Source organism: Balaenoptera musculus, chromosome 6 (genome assembly GCF_009873245.2).
Source record: "Balaenoptera musculus isolate JJ_BM4_2016_0621 chromosome 6, mBalMus1.pri.v3, whole genome shotgun sequence".
Classification (NCBI taxonomy): Eukaryota; Metazoa; Chordata; class Mammalia; order Artiodactyla; family Balaenopteridae; genus Balaenoptera; species Balaenoptera musculus.
In genome coordinates, this window is record NC_045790.1 from 30,364,116 (window position 1) to 30,388,953 (window position 24,838).

Here is a 24,838-nt window from a genome sequence, read left to right on the forward strand (position 1 = left end):
TCCTATCTCTCTGTGCCATGGGAGGGGTGGGGAGGAAAGCAAGACTGATAAAACTTCATCCTGGAAAATATTCCACTTGTTCTAATTCACTTCCTCTCCCAAACAATTGAATCAGCTTCCTGAAGCTCCTGAGGGGGGATATCGGCCAGGTGCTCAAACCTTATCAATTCTAAATGGGAAATTGTAAATATCTTCCCTCCATTCCAAAGCTAGTTTGAATTACATGGCAAAGAAATGCCTAGAACAAGGTCTCAAGCAGTCATTTTATAAATTCTCCACCAAATGGGATGACAGGTGAGGATTCTACTTCACTCTGATTGTACAATGTGGAAATAGAGACATTCGGGAGAAAACAAGAGCAGAGGTGCCTTACATCAGCCAGGCCTTGTCCTGAGCACACTGGTGCCACTGCAATTATGGTCTGCAGAGAAGTGTAAGCCAGCCATGAAAGGGGAAGGAAATAAACCTGTGATTATCCAAAGACGGGAGCTCCTGAGGATATTTTGGTGGAAGTTTCTGGCATTAAAAACAGCAGTTCACATGCTGATTCTAGACACTCTGAGTGGCAAAGACAACATTGAGAAAGATAACTTTCTATATTCACATTCCAAGTGTACATCAGAAACCCCCGGCAGTATCTGGTTTCAATTACACTGATTTATGTACCAGTAAAATAGTATTTTTAAGATAACAAATAACTTCTTAACTTTTTCTGGCTTACCAAATTTCTCAGGACAGCTCCTCTGGGTATCAGGTGTAATTCAGCATTTCCAGCTTCAGCAGTTAGCTGTGAAAAGTCTATTCTCTACAGTATTCATATACCTACAGTGCCCATAGCTTTGTTTTTGTAAAGGGAAGCAGCTTGCAATTCTCAGTCTATTAAATACTACACTCAAAAGGCTGCAGTCTTTCATCACTCTCCCAGAGACACATATTTCTGCCGCTTACCCATAAACCACAGATGAAAAAAAAAAAAAAAAAATTGAGCTCTACCCAGAGGAGGCAAAACAATTTAGAAGAGCTTCTCAAAGGAGGGCGGAAACATTAGAACAGAATCAGTACTAACTACTGACCTCTTCTCCCCCAAGCCGCTCCATCTATGCGCCAACGTATCCCTCTGTCACTATTTTGTCCTATCACCTGAGTCGTACCTACCCTCCTGCGTATACAGCCTGGTCATAGACGGTGGTATGAGTTGCTAGGCGGACATAAAGACAGGCAGTTCAGAGGGAAATCTGACCCTCTTCATGATGGGACCAAAAAAAGGTACTGATTACCTCTCCTACATTTCTTTTGCAACTGGAAAATTCCACACTGGGGGGCCAGGAACAAGAGCATGGAGGACCAAAGTAAGGTCTCGAAAATCCTGACAATCCTTACAAGTTAAAAAGGGAAGGGATGCATGGTTTCAAAAGTAGAAAACAATGAACTATAGAAAAAACTATTTAACAATGGAAAAAAATGGAAATTCACTCATTCCTTATACGTGAAAACTTACGATATCAACTGTACCGGAGATATTTAAAAACCAGCCCCATTCATCACATTATATCTAAGAAGGAGTAATCAGACAGTTTTTTTTTTTTTTTTTGCTTTTTAAATTTTTATTCTATAATTTACTCATAATCAGACAGTTTTGACCGAAAATAAAATGTGTCCCACAAGAGTCCACACACAGAGCTAAATTTCCCAGCTGAAAACCATCAGGCTTATGAATATAAGCACCATCAATATAAACCTTTCAAACACCAGAGATCGGCAGTTCACAGCATTCATTTATTCAAACATTACATTCCTCATCCAAAGTTGAATGTTTGATAAAGGGAAAAATCAACAACTTTCTCCCCGCCTCCTTCCCCTCCTGACATCTCTGAATGTATCAATACATTATATTACTGAATAAAATTTCTCAAGTTGACAATTGGAATGTCGACAGGTAGGACATAGGGGAAAGCCCCGGGGTCATTTCTCAGAGGTTAGCAACATTATACTTAAATGACTGCAGTGTGGTCTGTAAGCCACACGAGCTCTCAACGTCACCTCCAAAAGACAGAAGCGATAAACAAGAGTCACTAAGGATCACACCTGTCAGTTATCACCAGAGATTAGTTACCAGCACATGACTGGTTTTGTTTTGTTCTGAACTGGGATTGAAAATAAGACCAACTATTTCAGGTTTCAGACTTTTCCCTGTAAAAATCCTTTTAGTACATTAAACCTAGAATGGGGATATGACACTTTCTGTTTTACCTAAGAAAGATGTACTAGTTAGACAAAGTTATTTTTAAACCCATTTTTGTTAGATGATGTAGAAAAACCAAAGGTCAGTCATATTTTCCTCTACTCTCTCCTAACTGTACATTTACAGGAACTAATTTAGAATGTAAACAAAGTGATAGACTGGATTTATTATAAATAATTATACTACCATATAATCTCTCTCAAGGCTGAGGGATGATGCATTCTGTTGTGATGACTTACCACAGCAAACCAAAGCAAAACAATTATCACCTTCCACATAAAGCCTCAAACAATCACACCCCAGCCTTAAACCAGACAGACTAGTATACATTCCATGACTCAAAGGTTAAATAATAATGAAAGTGTTCTGTGAACTTTCTAAAAAGCTAAATTATGAACTTTGGCACTTGGGTAAAACTACGGCATGTACTAGCACCATTCATAACTATGGGGCACAAGCCATTTGGAAAAGGCAAGAAGGTCACATGTGTTGTCAAATGCCCATCAGAGTTCTGAACTCAAAGCGTCAGCCTCTTCATGTGGTGAAAATGAAAACCCACCATGAAGCGGTTACTAGTTACTCCTGACCATCCTCTCCAAGCACGTATTAAGATGGATAGGCATTAGATGGCTGCCCAAATCACTTCTGTTCAATATCAACATTATCTGGCTTCCAAAAAAATGATAATTGCCAAATCCTAAGTAGTGTGAAGAATATAATGAAAACAGTCCTGCTTGGGAGTCTAGGTCCATCTCTTTCTACCTGATAGCCAGCTACCTTGAGAAAACCACTTGACCTAAGGACTGATGGGATGAAACAAGAAGGAAGGACTCACTGACTGCTCAGCTTCCTCTAGGTCTAAGTGCCCAAGGGTCCTGGGCTACCCTTCACCAACAAAAGCCCCTCCCCTCTACCAGCAGGTGGCATTCTTTGTCTCCTGATCAGAAATATGTTTCCATTAAAATCATGCTTTATTTCATGCATATAAAATGCCTGATTAGGTTAGGTTAGGTACACATTGCAATTGGGTAGAATTAGGGGTGAAAGTTCATAACTCATTCCCCTACAGGGTGTCCCAGAGGTCAGACCACCTAATCTTGACCTTGTTGCTCACCCGTCATCCCCCGACCACACCATCTCTGAAGGTATCCACACACCCACCCCCACCCCAGTGCCTGAAGGAAATGGTCTCTACCTTTCTGGGGTTACAACTTTGCTGGGAGACCACAGGATACGTCTGATAATGTCACCTCTTCTGATATAACCCTGTATTGCAATTACTGAAATTCATCTGAGCATCCATCTCTGTAAGCTTATTGTGTTTTTCACAGCTTTGCAGGGGCGTGCCAACGCTATGGGGCCTTTAGGTTCCTAAGCGGCTGGGTGAGACACAAGCCTAGGGTAAAAGGGCACAGGAGGACCAAAAAGGCCGCTTCAACGTTCCCTGGCTTCCCCATCAATTAGCGCCTCCATACCCTATGTTCCTGATGGTATGTCCCACCAGGTCCCAGTGAACCTAATTTCTACGTCCCCAGGTGGTCCAGAGGTGCATTCCCAGTGCTGGCAAGCAAGCATTCAACCCAACTGCCACTCACTACTGTCACCGTGCCCTCCCTTCACATGCTAGAAGATTATTATTAGACCTCCCTATAATGCACAAAATTTTAAAATCCCTGATTGTTACCTCTAATACATATACTTGAACTTTACCTCTCTTAAACCTTTGCAGTCTTTCCCATCAGAGGAAACAGCTGAGGGCACACAGAAGCAGAAATGAGAAGAGGAAACTCACATTCAGGGAGGTCCTACAGGATGATCTCACTAGTCAACCTCGTGAGCCCGCGAGTCCCACTTCCAAGGAGAAAACACGCTGGGAAGTCTCTCCCTCTCCCATCCCCACGGGATTGCCAGTCTTAGGACTGATTCCTGCAGTTCACAGTAAACCAACAGAAAGATGTACTCAGACTGTCAGGGTTTATTACAGTTCCTCACGTCAATTAAAATGCCTCTGGATTTTATGCCAAAATGAGAATGTTTTAACTTTAAATTATTAGCTTCCAGCAACCATCCAAACAAATGTAGAATACTTAATGCTCCACTTTGTTTTGTTTAAAACTGATCTTGTGCTTGGATATGCTGGCTGCTGTGCACCTTACTCAGCCACAGAACGCAAAAGGAAAAACAGCTTTTATTTTGATGAGCTTCAGCCTTTAATATCCTAAGTTCATCCCCACCAGAGTCATCACTCATTGAGGGCCATATACATGTAACCATATATATGTGCATATGTGTGTGTACTCATGGTGCTTTACAAATATTAATCCATTTATTTAATCCGAAAGCATTTATTGAGCACCTACGTCATGCACCTAATTAGGCATAAGAGATAAAAAATGATGAGCAAGTCCAAGGTCACAACCCTGTGACAAGCTGTGGCGAAAGCAGATAATCAAACAAGTAATGAGTATGCGTTGTGGTAAATGCTGTAACGGGGAAAAGAGGTTATTAAAACTAATATCTGAGGCAGCGACTATGTGTGAGATGTTTACAGCCGCTGCCTCTAATTCATATAGCATCCTGCAAACGTAGGTGTCTCCCCACTTCCCAAAGGAGTGTGCCGGGCTGTCCCACACTACACACCATCCATCGGCCTCAGCACCGGCATCAGCATTTGCGTCTCAAATCCCCATTCTGGTCTCAATATTGTACCTGCCGGCCTGCATTAGCCTATTCAGGCATCGATTAAACTTTTGCCCAGAATTACACAGCACATTGCACACCCACAGGGGATTAAAGAGCCCACAGCGCACCCTGAAGGAACTTTTAAGCCGGCTACATGGAGTCATACAAGAATATTAACAACACAAAGCAAGGATGGAGCATGGATGGGGCAGTCTGTGGTCATGACCAGTGGAGTGCTTCAGAGAGCAAGTCATTTGGCTTCTGAAAGGGAGAGATCATTGTGGAGAGATTTATTCAGGAGGTGGGACCCAGGTCTTCAGATCACATAAGGTCAGACAGTGTAAGAGAAAGAAGGCCAGTTCTCAGGAAGGAGGTGTTCACAGAGGTGCCAAGAGGCTCGCAGGTTAGGCTGAACCACAGCCAGGGATGTAACTGGAGTGCGATGGTGGGACAAGCTGGGCTTCAGCTGCCCCGAGTGCCAATTGATAAGAGATGTTAAGGCACCTGGGGCATTAAAATGACCCAGTGTAACAGCACATGGAGAAATCTGCATTTATAAGAACCCCTCCCAGAAACCACTACATGTGACAGAAGCAGTTCTTCGTTCCACCTCCTGGGATAGAGGGTGAGACCCAAAGGGCCTCCTGGAGTCAACACAGGTCACCAAACAATATTCTAACCATGACAGTCCTTTTCACTGCAGGGACTTGTTTCTACTTGAAGGGTGTGCAAGTTCAAGGCCAGAGCTGCATTATTCAGAATCAGAGTGGAGAGGCCAAGGGCTGTCAGCAATGGGTCTCCCCCATGACCCTTTTCCCACAGGATCTCCCTTCCCCAAATTGGTAAACAGAAAAAAGAATATCAAGTTGCAAACCAAGTTATTAGCATGCCTGGAATACTCACATGTCTCAACCAGTCCTGCTGATGATATCTATATTTGTTTAACTCTTGACTGCTGATAAAATTCTTTTACTTGGTATTCACAACAGCCATGAAATAAGCACTAGGCCTCTCACTTTATAGATGAAGATCCTGAGGGTCAGAGATGGTAAGTGACCTATTCAAGGTTATACAGCTAGCAAGTTCTAGAGCCAATTTTGGACCAGAATATCTGTCCAGTGGTCTGTCTGCTCTATCACTACTACAAATAATCATAATACTTTATAAAGCTCTTTAGAGTTGACAGAGAGCTTTTACAGTACACCTGGGCAGTATACACAATAATATACATAGACAGACACACACACGCACACTCTCACCCTTGTACACACATACTCTCTGTTTTCCTAAAAGTAAAGTAACAATAGTAATAATCAAAATACTATATTCTACTTGTTCAAAAACCCATCCTCCCTCCTCTAGCTATGGACTTTGTCTTAGACCATTTATAAGGTAAGTGAGTAGCTATTATGTAGATTACTGCTAAAGATATGTGGATGAAGTTTTAAATCGTAGATGTTGGTTTGTTTATAACTCACTGCTTAGAACAAGCCTGCTTTTGTGTTAAGCATCTGCCCATTTTCATTTTCCGCTACTAAGCTCCTGCCTCTACTCCCAATCTTCTCTCAGTGACACATGAAGCAGCATCTTTCCTATATGTCCATCTTACGCCAGGATTTGTTTTCAGGAAGTGGCTATTTCCTGGCAGACATAAAATTCACAGGACTTGAAAAAAACTTCGAAATAAAAAAATCAACCATTTACTGCATTTTTAAACAAAAGCAAAAGACCTATCAGACACATCGGCATGTATACTTTATTTTTAAAAATCCCCAACTCCCAGTTTTTCAAAGCACTTCTTTCAAATTCATAGGTCACACAAATTAAATTATTCAATAAACAATTTGTCAATTAGTCTTGCACAGTGGGGAGAAAATTATACACAGAAACGTAGAATGAGCCAAAATCAAAGCAAAATCTAGTGACAAATGAGCAAACTGCTCTCCATCGCAGAGGCAGAGGGCCTGTCAACGCACCCACGAAATAAAGATCACAAACTCCCCCGCCAGCCACAGGAAGGCCTCATTATTTTTCCTTCTCGTAACACATAATTCTACCAAAAGATCTTAAGGAAAATAAGGTCAACATACTTAACCTATAAAGCAATCATCTCACCTACTTTTAATCATCTTTCTTTATAAGAGAATTCATATAATCAGGCCACACTACACAAACAGAATTTAAACATACTTTTTTGCCTTTTTCCCTTGCTCCCAAAGGAAAACTCCATGTACCACTCATCTTGCTAAAAACCACAGGAATAAAGTGACTTAATTCTAGTTAAACCAAGTATTTCAACCACATACTCTTAAACCTTAACAATAAACATATCCATGAAATATTTTTGAGAGCTTTCCTTCTTACTTGTTCACTCAGTAAATCTCCAATATATAGTAAGCTCCCCCTAAGCACAAGTTCCCAGTGATGTTCTGAGGCCATACTAAATGTAGACAGAAATATTTTGATACAGTATCTTTTTAAAAATTGCTTTTGTTCTGAACTATTACTTGCACTTGAAAAAATTTTAGTTAAACTCAACTTTCACAATTCTCACAAGGTCATCTAGGGTGTGGGTATTTTTGAATTTCCTTTTCATGGGGAAACAGGAAGCACTGAATCAGGACATCAGGTGTATACGGAAAAATACATATTTTGATACACATGTAAATAAATACATACTTTTTTGTTTAAGATCCTTTTGTCTACTTGACTCACAATACAAATACACTGCAGTCAAATTTCTTATGTTGAATTTAAATTTAGGTGTGAAAACTGGGTTTTCTGCTCAAGTTAGACCAGAGCATAACACACCCTGTCAAATCCCCAGTCAAGGGGAAACCCATCCAGCCCTTAGAGGCCCCCAAAGAAATCATTCTTTGTTCACCTGGAACTGAAAGGCTTCATATTCAGAATCACAGCTCCTGCAGCAATGGAAGTATGCTCTGAATCCAGATAGCCATATTAGACTCTCAACTAGGGATGTGTTAAAAATTTAACATCGCGAATGAAACCAAAGCAACCACTGACACCAACTGGGTATTTAAATTCCTGGTTCAAGGAAGTTTCAAAATCCAAACACAACATCAACATCTGGCAAGTCTCCATGTGTGACCTACCGATACTTGTGCATGTTATTCTGAAAATTCAGAAAGAGGGAAAGTATTAAGCCTTTAAAAGCCTATTAATTAGTTTGTACTCTCTGCACACATAAGGGCTAACTCACAGTTAACTGGAGCTAACTCCAGTTTCAACTATATCTCAGCTTTTGCCTCATTGTCTCAGAAGGGCAAAAGCTGACAAGCATTACTGCAAACAACTAAATCTATTCTTGTCCAGGGGTCTTGATCAATACACTCTGCATCATAATCTAACACTGAAATTCTTCTCCACCGCCAGCCCCTTGTTTTAGGTAGTTTATTTCTGGTCCCTAGTCCTTGCTGGGTTAGTTAACTCTTTTCTCTATAATTTGCACATCTCCTGGAAGGACGAGGGAGACGCCTGAATTCAAACTGCATTTGTTTACCGCCCACTGCCCGCAGTATTGTGCATTCCCACAACCCAGAAGCGTGCGCTTCCGGCACCCCCAGTACCTGCCAAGTTCCTCGCCGGTGTCGTAGTAATCATCCACGTTTTCCTGCCTGAACACGGTCATGATAAACTGTCACGCCTCACGGAAGCCCAGCGCACTTCAGCTCCGCTTCCCAAACCATCACCACCGCTCCTGCGCCTCCGTGGGCCCCTCATGCATCAGTCAACTGTCCTTTAAAAAAAAAAAAAAAAAAAAAAAGCAATAACAACAATAAAATGACAACCTCAAAACGAAGTACCCTCCCCAGGGCTAAGACTCGCTCGCTGAAGACCACCTCTCCGGAGTTGCCGCACCCCGCCGTGTGGAGAGGAGCACTCTTTGTTAAACCCGGGCCAGGGACGCCCCCAGCCCCGCATCGCCGGCGCACGCGTGGGGCCGGGCACAACCGCACCCCAGGGTCCGCGTCCCCGAAAGCAGGGCGCTCGGCACGGATCAGAACCCGCTCCGGAAGTGGCTGGCCTCCCCGCCTCCCCTTTCTCTGCACACACGCCCACCCAGCTCCCCACCTCCAGGGGCGCAGCGGAAGAATGAAGCCCTCGCCCGGGCCGAACGTGCCTAGCTGGAAGCATCCCTCTCCTGCCTGGAGTGGCGGTGCAGCCCCCGCGCCACCTCTCGGCTCCCGCACCTCCCCGGCCGCCTCAGCCACCTTCTCTCCTCCCTCGAGCCAAGCAGTCCCCAGAGGCACATTCCTGGCGACTCCAGCTCCGTTACCCGGCCGACCCGGCGTGCGGCCGCCCGGGGGAGCAAGGGAGGGAAGGGAGCGGCCGAGGGAGGCGCGGCCGCCCGCTCCCGGTCTCCGCGTCCCGACACAAAGCGCCCGGCCCGCGCCACCTGTTCCCACCCGTTCCGCGGGGCTGGGGGCATCTCCTGGCTGCGATCCCACTTCTCCCCTCAGTCAAGTGTACCCCGCCTCGGCCTTCCCGGTTGCCCTGGGCGCTGCCCGGGCCAACCCCGCCGCGCCGCGGCCGCGAAAGCAAAAGCAGGCGGCGGGGCCCGGGAGGAGACGGGGAGCCGCGAGCGGCCACTCACCCGGGCGCCCGGGAGCTGCCCGGGTCTCTCCGGGGCGCTGTCGGAGGTCGACGGTAGGCGCCAGCGCCGGGGACAAGGGGGGCGGCAGCGGGAGCGCAGGGAGGCAGCGAGTGGGGGCGCGGATCCCGCGCGTCCGTCCGGCGTCGGCTCGGCCGGGCTCTCCCGCTCCTGCTCCGGAGCAGCCCCTCGGTTCCTCGCCGCCTTCCGGGCGGAGGGCGGCCGGCAGGCGGCCAATGGGGACCCCGCGGGCGGGCTGGCGACACGGCCCACCCACCTCCGAGCTGCCCGGCCGGGCCGGCGCTGCGGGTGCTGCGCGGCGCTGGCTGCTCCTCCCCGCTCGGCGCTCTGGGCTCGCTGGCGCGCTCTACCGCGCACACCCCCGCACACACCCACTCACCCCACACCCGCTCCAGGAGCTCAGCCAGCGCGGCCGCGCGCAACATGGGCGCCCCACCTGTGACACGCCGCTACGCTGCCCCCTTCGGCGGGGCTCCAGAGAAATGAGATTCCTTCATCCTGCAGAGGTGTCCTGAGCGCCCCTCGTGGTCCAGGCACGGTGCTCGGCACCGGAAAATCACAGAGACCATAATAGGTTTAAAAAAAATCCGTGCCCTCTTGAAACTTACGTTCTGGTGGAGAAGCTAATCAATATGTAAACGAATAAATGAGATCATTTTAGAAGGGATTGGTTCCATGGAGACAATACTGCTGGGTAACGGGATAGAGAATGACAGGGCGGGAATGGATAGCATTAGAAGGGATTTTTGTTCAGGATAGGTGTTTTGAGCTGAGATCTGAACTGTAAGAAGGTATGAAACCAGAGAAGAAAGGTTTGAGGTCTCAGAGGCCCAAGGCAGCAACAGAAACCAAGGGTTTATGTGTGCAGTCCAGTACAGTATTGTCCATTGATGAGCTGAAATGTGGTTAGTCCGGAATGAGGTGTGCAAGAAGTGTCAAATACACATGAGATTCCAAGACTTGGTATGGAAATAAGGATGAAAAAATTTCTTGAATATTTTTTATATTAATATGATATGCATGTTCAAATGATAGTATTTTGTACATATTGGGTTAAATGAAATATATTATTAAAATTAATTTCACCTTTTACTTTTTAAAATGCAAATATTAGAAAATATGGTACCTATGTGGCTTGCAGTTATATTCCTGTGGACTGTGCTGGTCTACACTGGAGACCCTTATCCATTCTCTCTACTTCTTACCCCAGGCCCCCACCAAGCCCTGGGGTTCAGGGGGAACAAAAAGGATGTTTCCCCATAGGGACTGCTGGGGATCCCTAAACAGAGAAAAGCTCCTATAGGGAAATCTGCCTTACTGCTGAGAGTTACAAAAACCGGTATGTGAATGCTCTGAGGCTTCAGATCCATGTCATCGTTCAAATTTCCAGATTTTCTAAAATGAGATGGTTTAAACTCTCTTTAGTTCAATAGAAATTCTTGGGAGAAAAAAAAAAAAGAATGCCCCTCAGATCTTATGTCAGACCCTCCTCTTAAAGAACATTTCGTTCAATGGCCCACAGGAAGGGCACACATTCATGATGATGGAATCAAGGGAAGATTCCAAATTGGGTGGCGGCATCAACCTTAGTGATGGGTTTGAGAATTAATACAAAAGGATCTTGCGAGGTGAGATATACAGTCAAAAATAACAAAAAAAGTGGTTCATCTAGGGGAAATGCAAATGAATACATCTGTTGGTGGGGGATCAAAAACACAGATACTTGGAAACTTGGAAAGTGCTTATGGATGGCTGCTTTAAGGGTAATATTTTCCTGCAAAATAAATGTTTAAGTGTACTTTCCAAGGCAATGAGAAGAACTGCCTCTGTTTGGGGACTAGCATGTCTTCCCTCATGCTGATCACAGGAGATTTTCTGGAGTAGTGAAAAAGAGCAGGGGCTTGGGAGTCACACATTTGGATCTAACAGTGGTGGAACCATTTAACCCTAGCTGTGAATGACCCTGGCTGTGTCCCTTACCCCTTAGTTTCATGTCTGTACTAATTTAGGCAAGCATTTTAGAGAGGAAAATGTGCCCCAAAATTCAATGAAGAAACAGAGTCTAATTCTCCTCCCCGTGAATATGAGTTGTCTGTAGTGGCTTGATTTTAAGAAAATGTAGTAGAAGTGGCACAGTGTGATATCCTTCTAAGGCTGGGTCATAATGTGTTAGAGCTTCTACCTAACGTTCTCTTTCTCTCTCTCTCTTTTTTCTCTTGCTTGCTCTCTTGCTCTTGCTCTCTCCACTCACTCCGGAAGCCTTCAGCTGCCATGGTTACCCTGGGGCTGCCATGTGGAGAGACCATGTGGAGAGACCACAGAAAGAGAGAAGCCCAAGGAAGCCAGCTGTTCCACCCTACCCCCACCCACAGCTATTTGTGTCTTCACAGCCCAAATTCTGCCAGCAGAATAAATGATTGCTGCTGTTCTAAGTCATTATTTTGGGGTGGTTTATTATGAGGCAATAGATAACATGTAAGAAAACTTAATTCTTGACATGTACCAAATGCCAGGCAGACTAAATTATTCTCTTGCTTAATCTTCAAACAACTCTGTAAATTGTTTTCTCCACTTTATCCTTCTTAGTCGCAGTTTCACCACCTGCAAAATTAGGACAATAATGGACACTTGTGTATTCCTCAGAGTTGCTGGGAGATTCTAAAATGATAATGCATGAAACAGGGCTTTTTACATTATAAAATACATCAGAATGTTGGTATTATATTTTCTATCATAGTCCAAGCAAGAAGAGCTCTGAGAGACATTTCTCCTATGGAAGACAATACTATAATCCTGATATTATGAGACTCAAGCTGGAAAGGACTTCCATGAAAAGAACTTGAATATGATATGGACTATGGCTTATGATAATAATGGTGATAACATTTAAAACAGACTCCAGTATAGAATTTAGGACATTATTTTATATCTGCATTAGTCAGGGTAAAATAACTGCTGCTATAAAACTCCACAGATCTCAGAGGTTTGACACATTTAAGGTTTATTTCTTGCTCTCAGCACAGAGGTTTGCAGAGATTAGAGAAAGGGCTCCATTCCACATAGTCATTCAGGGACCCAGGCTTCTGTCCTCTAATGGATCCATGGTTCCTCAGTGCATTGAGTTTCTCAGTTGATCCTTTTCATCTATTGGCTGATGAGAGATGAGAGAATCCAGAGAGGACTGGAGTTTTTTTAGTGGGTCAGTTTTGAAGTCTAAGGCTTAACCATTTCTTGGGCAAGATGTTCTAAGATTAGTCAAAGTGGAACACACTAGCTCAGTTCACCTTTGGATTACTTTTTAATAACATGCCTTTGGCTTTTATCAAGGGCTAATATTTTTAAATGACCCCATGAAGAATGTTTCTGCACCTGTGGTTTCCATGTTGAAGATATTGCCCATTATGCAGTTGAGTGCCTCTTATGTAGACAGTCACATGATTGACTCTAATTCCTCTCAGCACTGAGCGCTAAGAGAACTCATTACTCCTGACCAAATGATGTTTCTTTTTTGTCAGACGGTGAAAATTGTAGAGCTCACTCTGTTCTCCATTTTCCAGAGTGAGAAAGCAAGTGGCAAGATCAGAAAATGTAATCCTCCAGGTTATGGCCAATTTGCCATATTCTCTGAATAAGCTTTTATTGTCTAATACGTATTAGATACTAAGGATGCAAAGATAAATAAAACATTCTCTGTCCTCAAATAACTCAGTCTAGTGATGGAGACTAAAGAACAAAGAGACAATTCTATTAAAGTGTGGTTGTGCTAGATATAATCCATTTATTTCTCTAGATGTATTTTCTATCCTTCTCCACCCTTACTGGTCTGCAGGCTGAGCTGTAAGATTATTTTAACTCATTTCCTTGTGTTCTGGCTGCAGGCTGGTTTGGCCAATGGGGAACCTGGCATGGGGTCAAGGAGAAGGGAGAAGAATGAGGCCAGGGTAGTTATTGCCCTGCTTTTCTCACTGCAAGTTTGCCATGGTCACTATCAAACAAAGGTCACTGCTCCTCACCAGATAAACTCTTCTACGTGACTTTCTCTGTCCAGGTGTTGGTAACCACTCTCTCCCCTAGTCTCTTCAGACCTAGAGTTGGTGGCAGCTCCACGTTACTAACCTGGGGTTCCTGCTCCATCCCTATGGCTCCCCTGCACCTCTCCCACACCTCCTTGAATCATCCTAATTTGAGTGTGCTATCTCTTTCCTCTGCAGCCCTGACAGACTGCTGTCAGGAAACACGAAGGGAGGGCACTTAATTCAGATAAAGGCCAGGGATGGAGGATGATGATAGGGGTGAGCCTGGGGTTTCAGGGAAGTTTCCTGGAGGAGTTGACAGTCCCACTAAAACATGCGAAAGAAGATTAAGAGTTAGCAGAATAAAATGGTGGGTGATGGGGTGGTGGATTGTGGGGTTGTAGAGGTGGGAGAGAAGAACATCTAGAGAGAGGAAAACAGTGAGGATGAAATCATGGATGTGAGAAAGATAATGGCTCGTTCAGGAATCTGTAAGTAATCAGAGTTCAGGCAGTGAAATGTCAAGAGGTAAGAGTAGAGAGGGGAAGGGTCTTTTGCACTGTGTCCCGGACTTGGATGAGAGCGGAGACGTAAACCAAGGGAGATCTTTGCAGTCTTGTCCATTGTGCTCGGCACTTAGGTCTTCACTCTGAAGACTCTTTGATACCCAGGGTGATTAGTGCTAATTTGGCACATCCTTGGAGATGGTGGGTAGAGAAAGACAATGAGAAACTTTAATGAGGTAGAAATCACAGGACTTGGTACTAGAGGAAAAGGACAGAGTCAGGGCAATATCCAAATTTTTGGTTGAGTGATTAGGTAGATATTGCTGCTATGTTGGCTGAAATACAGACGGACAAGCTGTTTGGGGAAAGAGAAGATGAGGTCAATCTGGGAGATATGAAGTCTGAGGTGCTCATGGGGCATCTAGATAATGTCCAGGTGGAGTTGGGTACCTATGGGATAGCCGAGGGTAATTTTTGTGTACACCAGAGGAGCTTCAAGCATGAGAGTAGATGAGGCCATCTAGGAACAGGATGCAGGACTAAAAAGGAGAGTGTTAGGGGCAAAACTCTTGAGAACAGAAGCACATTAACTCAAGCAAATACAGAGGGGCAAGTATGCCTTGCCAGTAGCTATAGATTGCCAATTAGTCTGCTGAGCAGCTATGGGTTTTACTTGTGTTTCTTGGAGTCAGAATGGGTACCACCAATGAGTGGTGAATTAAGACCTCATGAATATTGAGTGCCTTATATGTCTCCTGTATGTACAGTGCATCATAAATATTTGCTGTCTTCTTGGTCTAATAGGTTACTGACTTCCTTTTCTGTGCTTAACAAATCTCGCGAGTTTCATCCATCCCATTTATTTTCTTGTTTTCTGCAACAGGATTGAATATTCACAAACAAAATATCAAATGCACATTACACAACTCCTTCTGAGCTGTGAGCTGTTTGAAGAACCTCTCTGACCCATTCTCCCACCATTGTTCCAGACTCACAGCCTTTTTGTAGCGCATGGGTTTAAAGATTAGGGCTTGACATTACCTGCCTGGCCCTCTGCACTGGAGTATGGGACCCGGAGTTTAAGACCCCATGGCATGGATTTTGCCTACTTGTCTACACCTACTTTCCCTCCAACTCAGTTTCTTTCCAATTTTTATTTATTGTATCCTGTGGTACTGAATGCATCGCTAACCCTCATTAAATCCTTTGTAAAAAAAACCAAGAGGGGGCTTCCCTGGTGGCGCAGTGGTTGAGAGTCTGCCTGCCAGTGCAGGGGACACGGGTTCGAGCCCTGGTCTGGGAAGATCCCACATGCCGCGGACCAACTAGGCCCGTGAGCCACAATTACTGAGCCTGCGCGTCTGGAGCCTGTGCTCCGCAGCGAGAGAGGCCGCGATAGTGAGAGGCCCGCGCACCGCGATGAAGAGTGGCCCCCGCTTGCCGCAATTAGAGAAAGCCCTTGCACAGAAACGAAGACCCAACACAGCCTAAATAAATAAATAAACTTATAAAAAAAAAAAAAAAAAAACAAGAGGGATGTAAATAAACACATACAAATCACTGACCAGCGTCTGAAAGGCCACAGGAGATTATAAACATCTGGGGATACATGTTTCCTTTGGTCCTTAGACTGATTTCTTTTATGCCTGGCCCAATTTCTTTTAGGTTCAGACACTACCTGAAGCAAAAGATTGGTAACACTGAACAGCACTCATAAAACTCATGGCCCAGAATGTCAGCCAGGTTCCTAACTAGAGGTACACAGAGCTGTCTTCTAAGCACTGTACACGTCACTTATTTTACTATTAAATGCAAATGTAGCATTCATATAACACGTATGCTTCTCTCTCCACAGAGTTCCTGCTATTGGATTTTTAGTGCAGTTAGCTACCAGATTCTGCAACATTTCCCCATTTGCCTAAAATGGATATAACTGGGATTATATCCATTTGGATATAATGGGGAAGGGGAAGAGTGGAACATTCAACAGAGTTTCTGTTTTGTCAAACAAACTTAAAGCAAGACTGAAAGAAAAGTCATCCAGAAGGAAGAACTCAACATTATTCATCCATTAGAACTGGATGTACAAATCATAATTACAGACAAAATCTAAACCTACAGCCACATTGATTTAGTGAAGGTAGTTCTATTTATTTTCTACTGCTTCTAACGTTTTTTTCTCTGTTGGTAACTAATGAACCTCTTTAAAACCATCAGACAATATCATTGATTTCTATTTATTTTCCTTTCAGAAAAAAATTATGGTAAAAGTATTTTGGGTCAGTATCAAAATTTGTCTTTTTTTGGGACACAGATATTAAATATTACAGGAGATTCAATATCAATGAAAGCCTCCAGGTTTCTTGGCATGGTTTCATGAAATACAAGTCCCATTACTCAAGCCAGTGAAGTGATTTACAGCCTTATTCATAGCAGTTTGTTAGTGTTTATAGAAACATTGCTTTTTAAAAAGACAAACATCATAAATTTTTCCAGAGGGATTTGTCAGTCTGAAGATTTGCAAATAAAGCAATAATCTTTGACCCTTTCAGTGCTGTATTCTCATAAATTTACACACCTCTAGAAAATTGATGTTTTTTGTTTAGACTTAATAAGTCCAAATATATTCTTTTCAAAAAACTTTATAAGAATAATGGGCTTAATTTAATTTGTTGTTTAAGTATTTCTGCCATTTTCTCTTAATTTTAAGAAATGTCGGATGATGAAAATTTCTGAGGAAATACCACTTAAGAACACCACACTGGGTTTATAACCTCCTAGGAATTCAGAATTACTTCTAGTAATTTAATGTTCACTCATTGATTTAATTATTTATTGAATGGTAAGGATAATGGTGAATAAGACAAACCCAGGGAATAATGACTAAGAAGTAGCCACGTTTTATATTTCTGTAGAATCCTCTTAAAGAAAGGATCTACTTGGTTTTTCTAAAATTTCCTGCTTAAGTTTCCTAGAAGAAATCCCCCCAGTGGAGCTCTCCAGCCACAATCAATGAGAGTAGTTCCTAATCAAGGTTATACAATAAAAAAGACACAATAGTTGAAAATGCATTTCCCACCTCTTCCGCAGACCTCCACACCACTCCCATCTCTCCAGTCTACCTCACTTTCTTAATGTTTAAAAAACATAGATTCCCACCACCCCATCCTATCCTAACTTTTTGCAAAGGTGATTAATTTTTCAAATATTAACTAGATTCTTTCATATATTAAAAAAAAAATTTACATTTTGGGGGAATTCCGTGGCAGTCCAGTTGTTAGGACTCGGCACTTCCAGGGGACATGGGTTCAATCCCTGGTTGGGGAACTAAGATCCTGCATGCTGCAGAGCGTGACCAAAAAAAATATTACATTTTAATTGACTTAAGTATGTCTTAAATGACTTAAATACATCTTTTTAAAAATAGGTTTTGCCCATTTGATTTGCAAAATCAAATATTTTGCAAATATTTGATTAGATATTTGATTTATATAAGTTTTAAAATACTTGTAGGCCCCTTGAGTGTTAGAGGTCCATGTTTTATATCTTTTAGAATATCTCAAAAAGCTAGTACTTAAAAAAGCATGGTACTAGGCATATGATGGCACACAGTGAAATTTTTTCCTGGATTAATTGCCTTTTGGTGTAATTAATTAGCTACAATCATGTTCTGATATACAAACAATTTTTGCTTTTAATCAAAATGCATTCCAGGAAACTAGAGCATCATGAAGCCCATGGTGTAAACATATAGCGCTTTTCCATGGAAAGAATGCAATAATTGGAGGTTGTACTACTGACTAAGGAAAAACTATGGCAGTAAACAAAAATATGTCATAAAAGCCAAGGCTCAGCAACAATAACTCCATGAAAATTCAAAAGAGTAAAATTATGCTCCAAGCCTAACAAAATGGACATAAATTCACTGTAGGCATCACCACAGCACTCCACTGTTATAGGTACATGTGCGTATACATATGTATATCACATAAAATGCAACTTTATAGTATCATAAATTCTAGTTAAAATAGTATGCTGAATAATATATGCATTAATTAAACAGTTCATCAACAATAATTGTGCTTATCTTCTTAGAGTTTGGAAGGACTTTGGGGGATAATTGGCATGTGCCAAATTTCCAATATCTGTCCAAGAAGGTTTGAGCTGATTCCCCTTTCTCTCTTAGAAAAGTTCCTTAAAGCAACAAGAAGCTTTGAAATTCATCAGTGCTGCTTCAAAGGATGGTATGAGGTTATGAACATGTGTTATGTGCTGACATCAATGGCTGCTACACAGAGAAGTATTTTTTTAAGAATCTCAAATTTGACCAAAAATCTCTCCCATTCACTGTTTGCTGCTTCCTCAATTTATTTACAAATTCTGTTTATCATGAAATATAAGGAAAGCTCCCAGAAAAGAATACACAACAGCATTTTCCAGTTCATTGGAAAACCTTGAACTTATAACAGTAGTTTTATGCATTGTAACAGAGTTATCAAGAAAGGTGTATAACATAATCTGACCAACCTGAGCTGTTCCCTTGTTCTCTAACAGAAGCCGTGCAGTGAAAGCTAAAGGGCATTTTGAACTTGGCTGTATGGTGAACAAGAAACCCTAAAACCCTCTAGCTGTGAGGTATTAGAAACACTAATAACATCATTTAAAGGCACATCTGTACCTGAAAGAAAGTAAGAAAGATACAACCAAAAGAATAAATAAAGGTACAAGTGGATCCTGACAGCACTGGGTATGGGTGTCAGCCTCAGGAATATAAGGGGTTGGGATTTTTAATACTCAAGTGGGACAGGAGTTGAGACTTTGGGCAGTTTTAGGTAAAACACTCTCTAAGAGATTGAACCTTCAGTAAGAGGTGGACTGGATAAAAACCCACCCATTAACATGGGTTGATGACAAAAACTGATCTGCCACAAGGTGTTTGAGAATTTGTAACCTCAGGCCTCCTCCTCACATGGAATTGAGTTTAAAATTGACACTTTATGTTGGTCCAGAATCACCTACATCAGGAAAGTAGTCCTGAACTGGTAAACTCCTCTGGAGAGACCTGCCCTCATCTCACCCCAGGAAGAATACTTAAACCCCACTGAAGATGAGCTCATAACTGAAAACTGTAGAACCCTCAAGGAACCAGTACAACAGAATTAGGAATCACTAGACTTAATCAATGACGGGAATAACTTCTCTCCCCAGAATTTTAGTTAATGGGACAGTTGGATAGAGGTTGTAAAATAAGAATGGTTAAAATGATTAAAGCCATTGAAGAAGGAATCAAACTTAAAAATGATAAAAGGACACAAATGGAAAAAGGTCGTTAGGTTACTGTCAGGCAGTATGGAATGCAAGAACTTCCATATGAAAAGTGGGAGCTGTGGGTCTTATACATGTTTGACTAAATCAGATCATTCTCCAAATACTGCATTCAGCCATGATTTTTTTTAAATGTCTGCTTTTTCAAGGTAAGGATTGGTTGGAAGTACACCAGTCCTTAAGGAGAAATAATAGATTTGTGTGGTTAAAAAGTAGACCAGAGGGAATTCCCTGGCCGTCCAGTTGTTAGGACTCCACGCTTTCACTGCCTAGCTTGAGGGTTCAGTCCCTGGTCGGGGAACTAAGATCGCACAAGCCACGCAGTGCAGCAAAAAAAAAAAAAAAAAAAAAAAAAAAGACCAGAAATCCTTATGGAATTGGTTCGTGATTGCAAATTCTTCTTGTGACCATCTTTACGCATTTGAACAATTTTGACACTTCTAAAACCATAAAGCATTTTTCTTTCATCACCTTAAAGATTATTTATATTTGGCCACATTTGAGTAGGTTACATTTTAGGCTCCTATTTTTTTCCTCTCAATAATAGTTGTGACATTGTTCTAACCTATTCATCTGTCTTTCTGAGGGTTTCAGGATACAGACAAGGAAGCTTCTGTAAGGTAGAACTTTGCAGAAGAAGTGCAAGACTTGCGTTGAGGAGACCTGGGTTCCGCCACTCACTGTGCCATGAACACCACCATGGGGCCTTGTGCAAGTCACATAATAGCTCTCAATGCCAATTTCTCTCTCTCCTTTTTAAATGAAGCTTAGTACCAGACAGGAGTTGTAAGTAGGTTAAGTAGCAAACAAAATATGTGTGTGGACCAGATTCCACTGATGTGTAATGCACACCTGATTGGTTTACTTTTTTTAATAGACTTTATTTTTTAGAGCAAATTAATTGAGGGGAAAGTTTAGGGGAAGGTACAGAGATTTCCCATATAGTTCCTGCCCCTCACATGTACAACTTCCCCTATTATCAACATCATCAACATCCTGCACCAGAGCGGTACATTTGTCTCATTGATGAACCTGTATTGATACATCATCATCACCCAAAGCCCATAGCTTACATTAGGGTTCACTCTTGGTGTTGTACATTCTGTGGGTTTGGGCAAATTGATAATGACATGTATCTACCATTATAGTGTCATACAGACTAGTTTCACTGCCCTAAAAATCCTTTGTGCTTTGAGTATTCATCCTTCCCTCCCCCACCCTTAATCCCTGGCAACCACCGATCATTTTACTGTCTTCATAGTTTTCGTCTTTTCCAGAGTGTCACATATGTGGAATCATACAGTATGTACCCTTTTCAGATTGGCTTCTTTCACTTAAGAATATGTTTTTAACTTTCCTCTGTGTCTCGTCATGGCCGGATAGCTCACTTCTTTTTAGCACTGAATAATAGTTCATTGTCTGCATGTGCCACAGTTTATTTATTCATCACCTACTGAGGACATCTTGGTTTCTTCCAAGTTTTGGCAATTATGAATAAAGTTTCTATAAACATCTATATGCAGTTGCTTGTGTAGACGTTAAGTTTACAATTTGGGGAGGTAAATACTAAAGAACGTGGCTGCTGGATCCTGGTTAGGTTTGTAAGAAACTTCTAAACTGTCTTCCAAAGTGGCTGCACCATCTTGCATTTGAAGCAGCCGTGAATGAGAGTTCCTGCTGTCCCACATCCTCGCCAGCATCTGGTGTTGTCAGTGTTTTGAATTTTGGCCATTCTAATAGGTGTGTAGTGGTATCTCCTTGTTTTAATTTGCATTTCCCGGATGATGAATCATGCAGACATCTTTTCATATGCTTATTTGCCACCTGCATATCTTCCTTTTTTAATTTAATTTTTTATTTTATATTGGAGTATAGTTGATTTACAATGTTGTGTTAGTTCCAGATGTACAGCAAAGTGACTCAGTTATACATACATATATATATATCTCCATTCTTTTTCAGATTCTTTTCCCAGATAGGTTATTAGAGATTACTGAGTAGAGTTCCCTGTACTATACAGTAGGTTCTTGTTGATTATCTAGTTTATGTATAGTAGTGTGTACACGTTAATGCATATCTTCTTTGGTGAGGTGTCTTTAAGGTCTTTGGCCCATTTTTAAAACTGGGTTGCTTGTTTTTTATTGTTATAGATTTCTATTTCCAATCTGTGTCCCATGGAATTCAGTTCTTTGACATGTGTATTCTGTGTAACATGTATTTTGTGAGAGTGTTCCATGGTCAGATAAGCATGGAGAATTCTACAGTAAGTAGAGTTAAACAGTTTCTCTTCAGCTCAACTTCTGAGACCTTTAATATCATCATTTGTAGGGCTCCAAGTCAGGAATTTGGTAAGCCAGGTCTCCCTAAATTATTGGATCTTCTCTTTTGCCCAGGAATTCTAGATATGCAAACTACTTTTTATATCTTCCAGTTCTATTGTTCTGCATATAAGGATATGGATACACTTTTACTTATGTGCTATTTCTAAGTCAATTTAGGTGGATATAAATATAGATTATGCCACTCCATCAAAATTATGACTGTATGTACCGAAGTATTCCCAAATTTGGAAACTTTCTGTTGAGAATATTAACTATCCCTTAGGTCCAGAGCATGTCCTGTTTTCTCCATAAAAATTTCCCTAATACTTATGGTCTACATTGATCTCTCTTCTCTAAACTGCTTTGACCCTTTAGGTCTTTCTATACAATTTATTCCCAAATATGTATTCCCTTATATAGCCTTCATTGTTCCATGTTTGCTGCTCTCATCTCTCAGTACAGAGTTTGCTTCTTCAGGAACATGCCTTGTATAACTGCTGAGTGTCCTACACCTGGTATACACATGGATTTCAATTAAAACTGCCGAATAATTGTTTCTTTCCTAGGCTTTCCTTCCTTTACCTTTTGATTAAATATATGTTAATTGAAAGCATAACAATTCTACCTATTTTCCAAGTGGATCACTGTAGTGCTAAATTAGATCAGCTGGCTTTTAATACGCACTGAAAGCTGTTTAAGCACGCCAAGGCACAGGTGTTCTTAAGGTGCAAAATTTACAGCACCTTTAAATTCTGCACTGTGGCAATCTTTCCCAATGACTGATAGGTTGTCCACCTGCCAAAAAGCAGAGAAAATTTTATTTAATGATGATGAAATACATTGTATTTTGACAGTGGAATAAACCATTTTAAAATATGATTGCAAAAGACAGACTTATATGCAGAGTTGTAAATGTTTAACATTATCATGGCCTGCCCTTGGAGTCTTTTGTGATGTGAAATAGGATTAACCAGGTGGATTTATCAGTATTTTGATTACAATGCAGAGGCAACCAAATATTTGTTAAAAGCTGTCATCAGGGAAACCCAGGCCTTTCAGTCTTCTAGCTAGCAAGAATTGGGAGTTCTGTACAAATGAGTAACCTAGATACAGGAGCAACCAAAACACCCAGATTGGAAATGATTCATGTGACTGAGGAAAACTCAACGCATGGTTTTACCAGGGAAAATCACTTTGAAAAAGAATAGCAAATGTACTAAACATCATTGAATTGAACACTTAAAACAAGTGAATTTCAATAAAACTTTTTTTAAAAAAAAGAATTGCAGAATTTTAGCCAGAGTGGCATTGAGAAAACTCTTGAAATTCTTGAAGGAGAGTACTGCTCTGATGTGATAGAACATACCATCTTACATGTAATATACAATATAAATATATTCTTTTTAAAAATTAAAAATTTTTTTTTTATTTTTTGGCCTTGCCGCGCAGCATGTGGGATCTTAGTTCCCAGACCAGCAGGTGAACCCGAGCCCACTGCGAGTCTTAAACACTGGACCACCAGGGAAATCCTAAATGTATTCTTAAAGTCTCTGGCTGAATTAGTTGTCAGAGAACTTAGAGAACTGACATCCTCATCAATTGTTATTACAATAGATTTGTTTAAAATAATTGTTCACCATTTTGTATTGAAGGACAATTTCAAGTGTAGTGACTTGCAAGATACTTTTTTTTTAAAAAAGCTTTTCATCATTTTATTGAAAACACAATGTGTTTATACTGGAGCAAGGCCATTAATTCTTCACTTGAGAATAGACAGGAAGATGTTGCTGTGCAAGGACATTCCTCAATAGTTCTCAGCATGCAAATACCTGAATAAAGGATGTGTTAATTGGCCTTGAAGGTTTAGGTTCCACCTATTATGATAATAAGGAAGTGACATCAAAGAATCACTTGTGAGCAGCTAGCAGTGGAAGTCTCCAATCAGTCCCTCAAGTGTATATATGATGACTTCTCTGCAAAGCATTCAAACCAGCTTATGGGACGTGGTCCACTCCTGAACTTAATAGGCAGTCCTAGGAGTTACCTTTTACTTTCGTTTTTTCATTTATGCTTCGGTCTTACAACAAGAGGATATGATCACCTGGGGAGACATCCAGTTTCTTTTCTAACATCACCTCTTGCAGTCATCTTTGATTGACACTAGAGCACAGGCTCAGTGAGTGGGTGTTGCTCACAACTCCAGAGGCCTGAGAGAGACAGAGACAGAGACAAGAGACAGAGAGACAGAGACAGACAGAGACACAGAGACACAGAGAGAGAGACAGAGACAGAGACAGAGACAGAAAGAGACATTCTGATTAGCTGTTTTACAAGCATTTACCACATTCATTCACAGATGATTTTTTTTTTAATAAATTTATTTATTTATTTATTTATTTTTGGCTGCATTGGGTCTTTGTTACTCTGTGCAGGTTTTCTCTAGCTGCGGTGAGCGGGGGCTACTCTTTGTTGCAGTGCGCGGGCTTCTCATTGCGGTGGCTTCTCTTGTTGCAGAGCACGGGCTCTAGGCACGTGGGCTTCAGTAGTTGTGGCATGTGGGCTCAGTAGTTGTGGTTCGCGGGCTCTAGAGCACAGGCTCAGTAGTTGTGGTGCACGGGCTTAGTTGCTCCGTGGCATGTGGGATCTTCCCGGACCAGGGCTGGAACCAGGAACCCCTGCATTGGCAGGCGGATTCTCAACCACTGCGCCACCAGGGGAGCCCCAGATGATATTTTTTTAATATAAACATTCTAGGGGCAGAATTAGCATACTGGGACCACACACACACACACATACACACAACATACACAGAATTTTGAAAAACATAAAACATCCTGCATATGTAAAGTACGATTAATTACTTATTTTTCTACCCCCACTGTATTTCTCCTGCTTCCTGTTCTCCTTCAAGTTGGTGAGGCTGAGATGCTCCCATCACTTCCCCACTCACACACCCAGTCCCAGCACCAGGCTGGCCCCATTGCTCACCCAATATGTGTTATCTCCTCTCACTTCTCCATTTTGCTGCACTCCCCAAACTGGGAGTGTGTGGCCCAGACAATCCTGCTGGGCTTTTAGGGGTTTCTGTGTGTTTTCTTACTATCAAACTGGCC

General features: G+C 42.0%; 1 protein-coding gene across 6 annotated transcripts in view; it reads right to left on the reverse strand.

The window, feature by feature from the left end:
* Positions 1–9,866, reverse strand: part of DAPK1 (death associated protein kinase 1) — a 211,395-nt gene extending 201,529 nt beyond the window's left edge. For 4 of the 6 annotated variants that reach the window (XM_036856619.1, XM_036856615.1, XM_036856620.1 and 1 more), the window contains exons 1-2: positions 9,543–9,860; positions 8,515–8,684 (exon numbers count right to left, since the gene is read on the reverse strand). In XM_036856619.1, the coding sequence (XP_036712514.1) occupies positions 8,515–8,576 (62 nt within the window). In that variant the 5' untranslated portion in view covers positions 8,577–8,684; positions 9,543–9,860. Of the gene's footprint in view, positions 1–8,514; positions 8,685–8,787; positions 8,933–9,542 lie in introns of those variants that run through there. The other 2 variants (XM_036856617.1, XM_036856616.1) reach the window with 2 other exon arrangements.
* Positions 9,867–24,838: the final 14,972 nt, after the last annotated feature.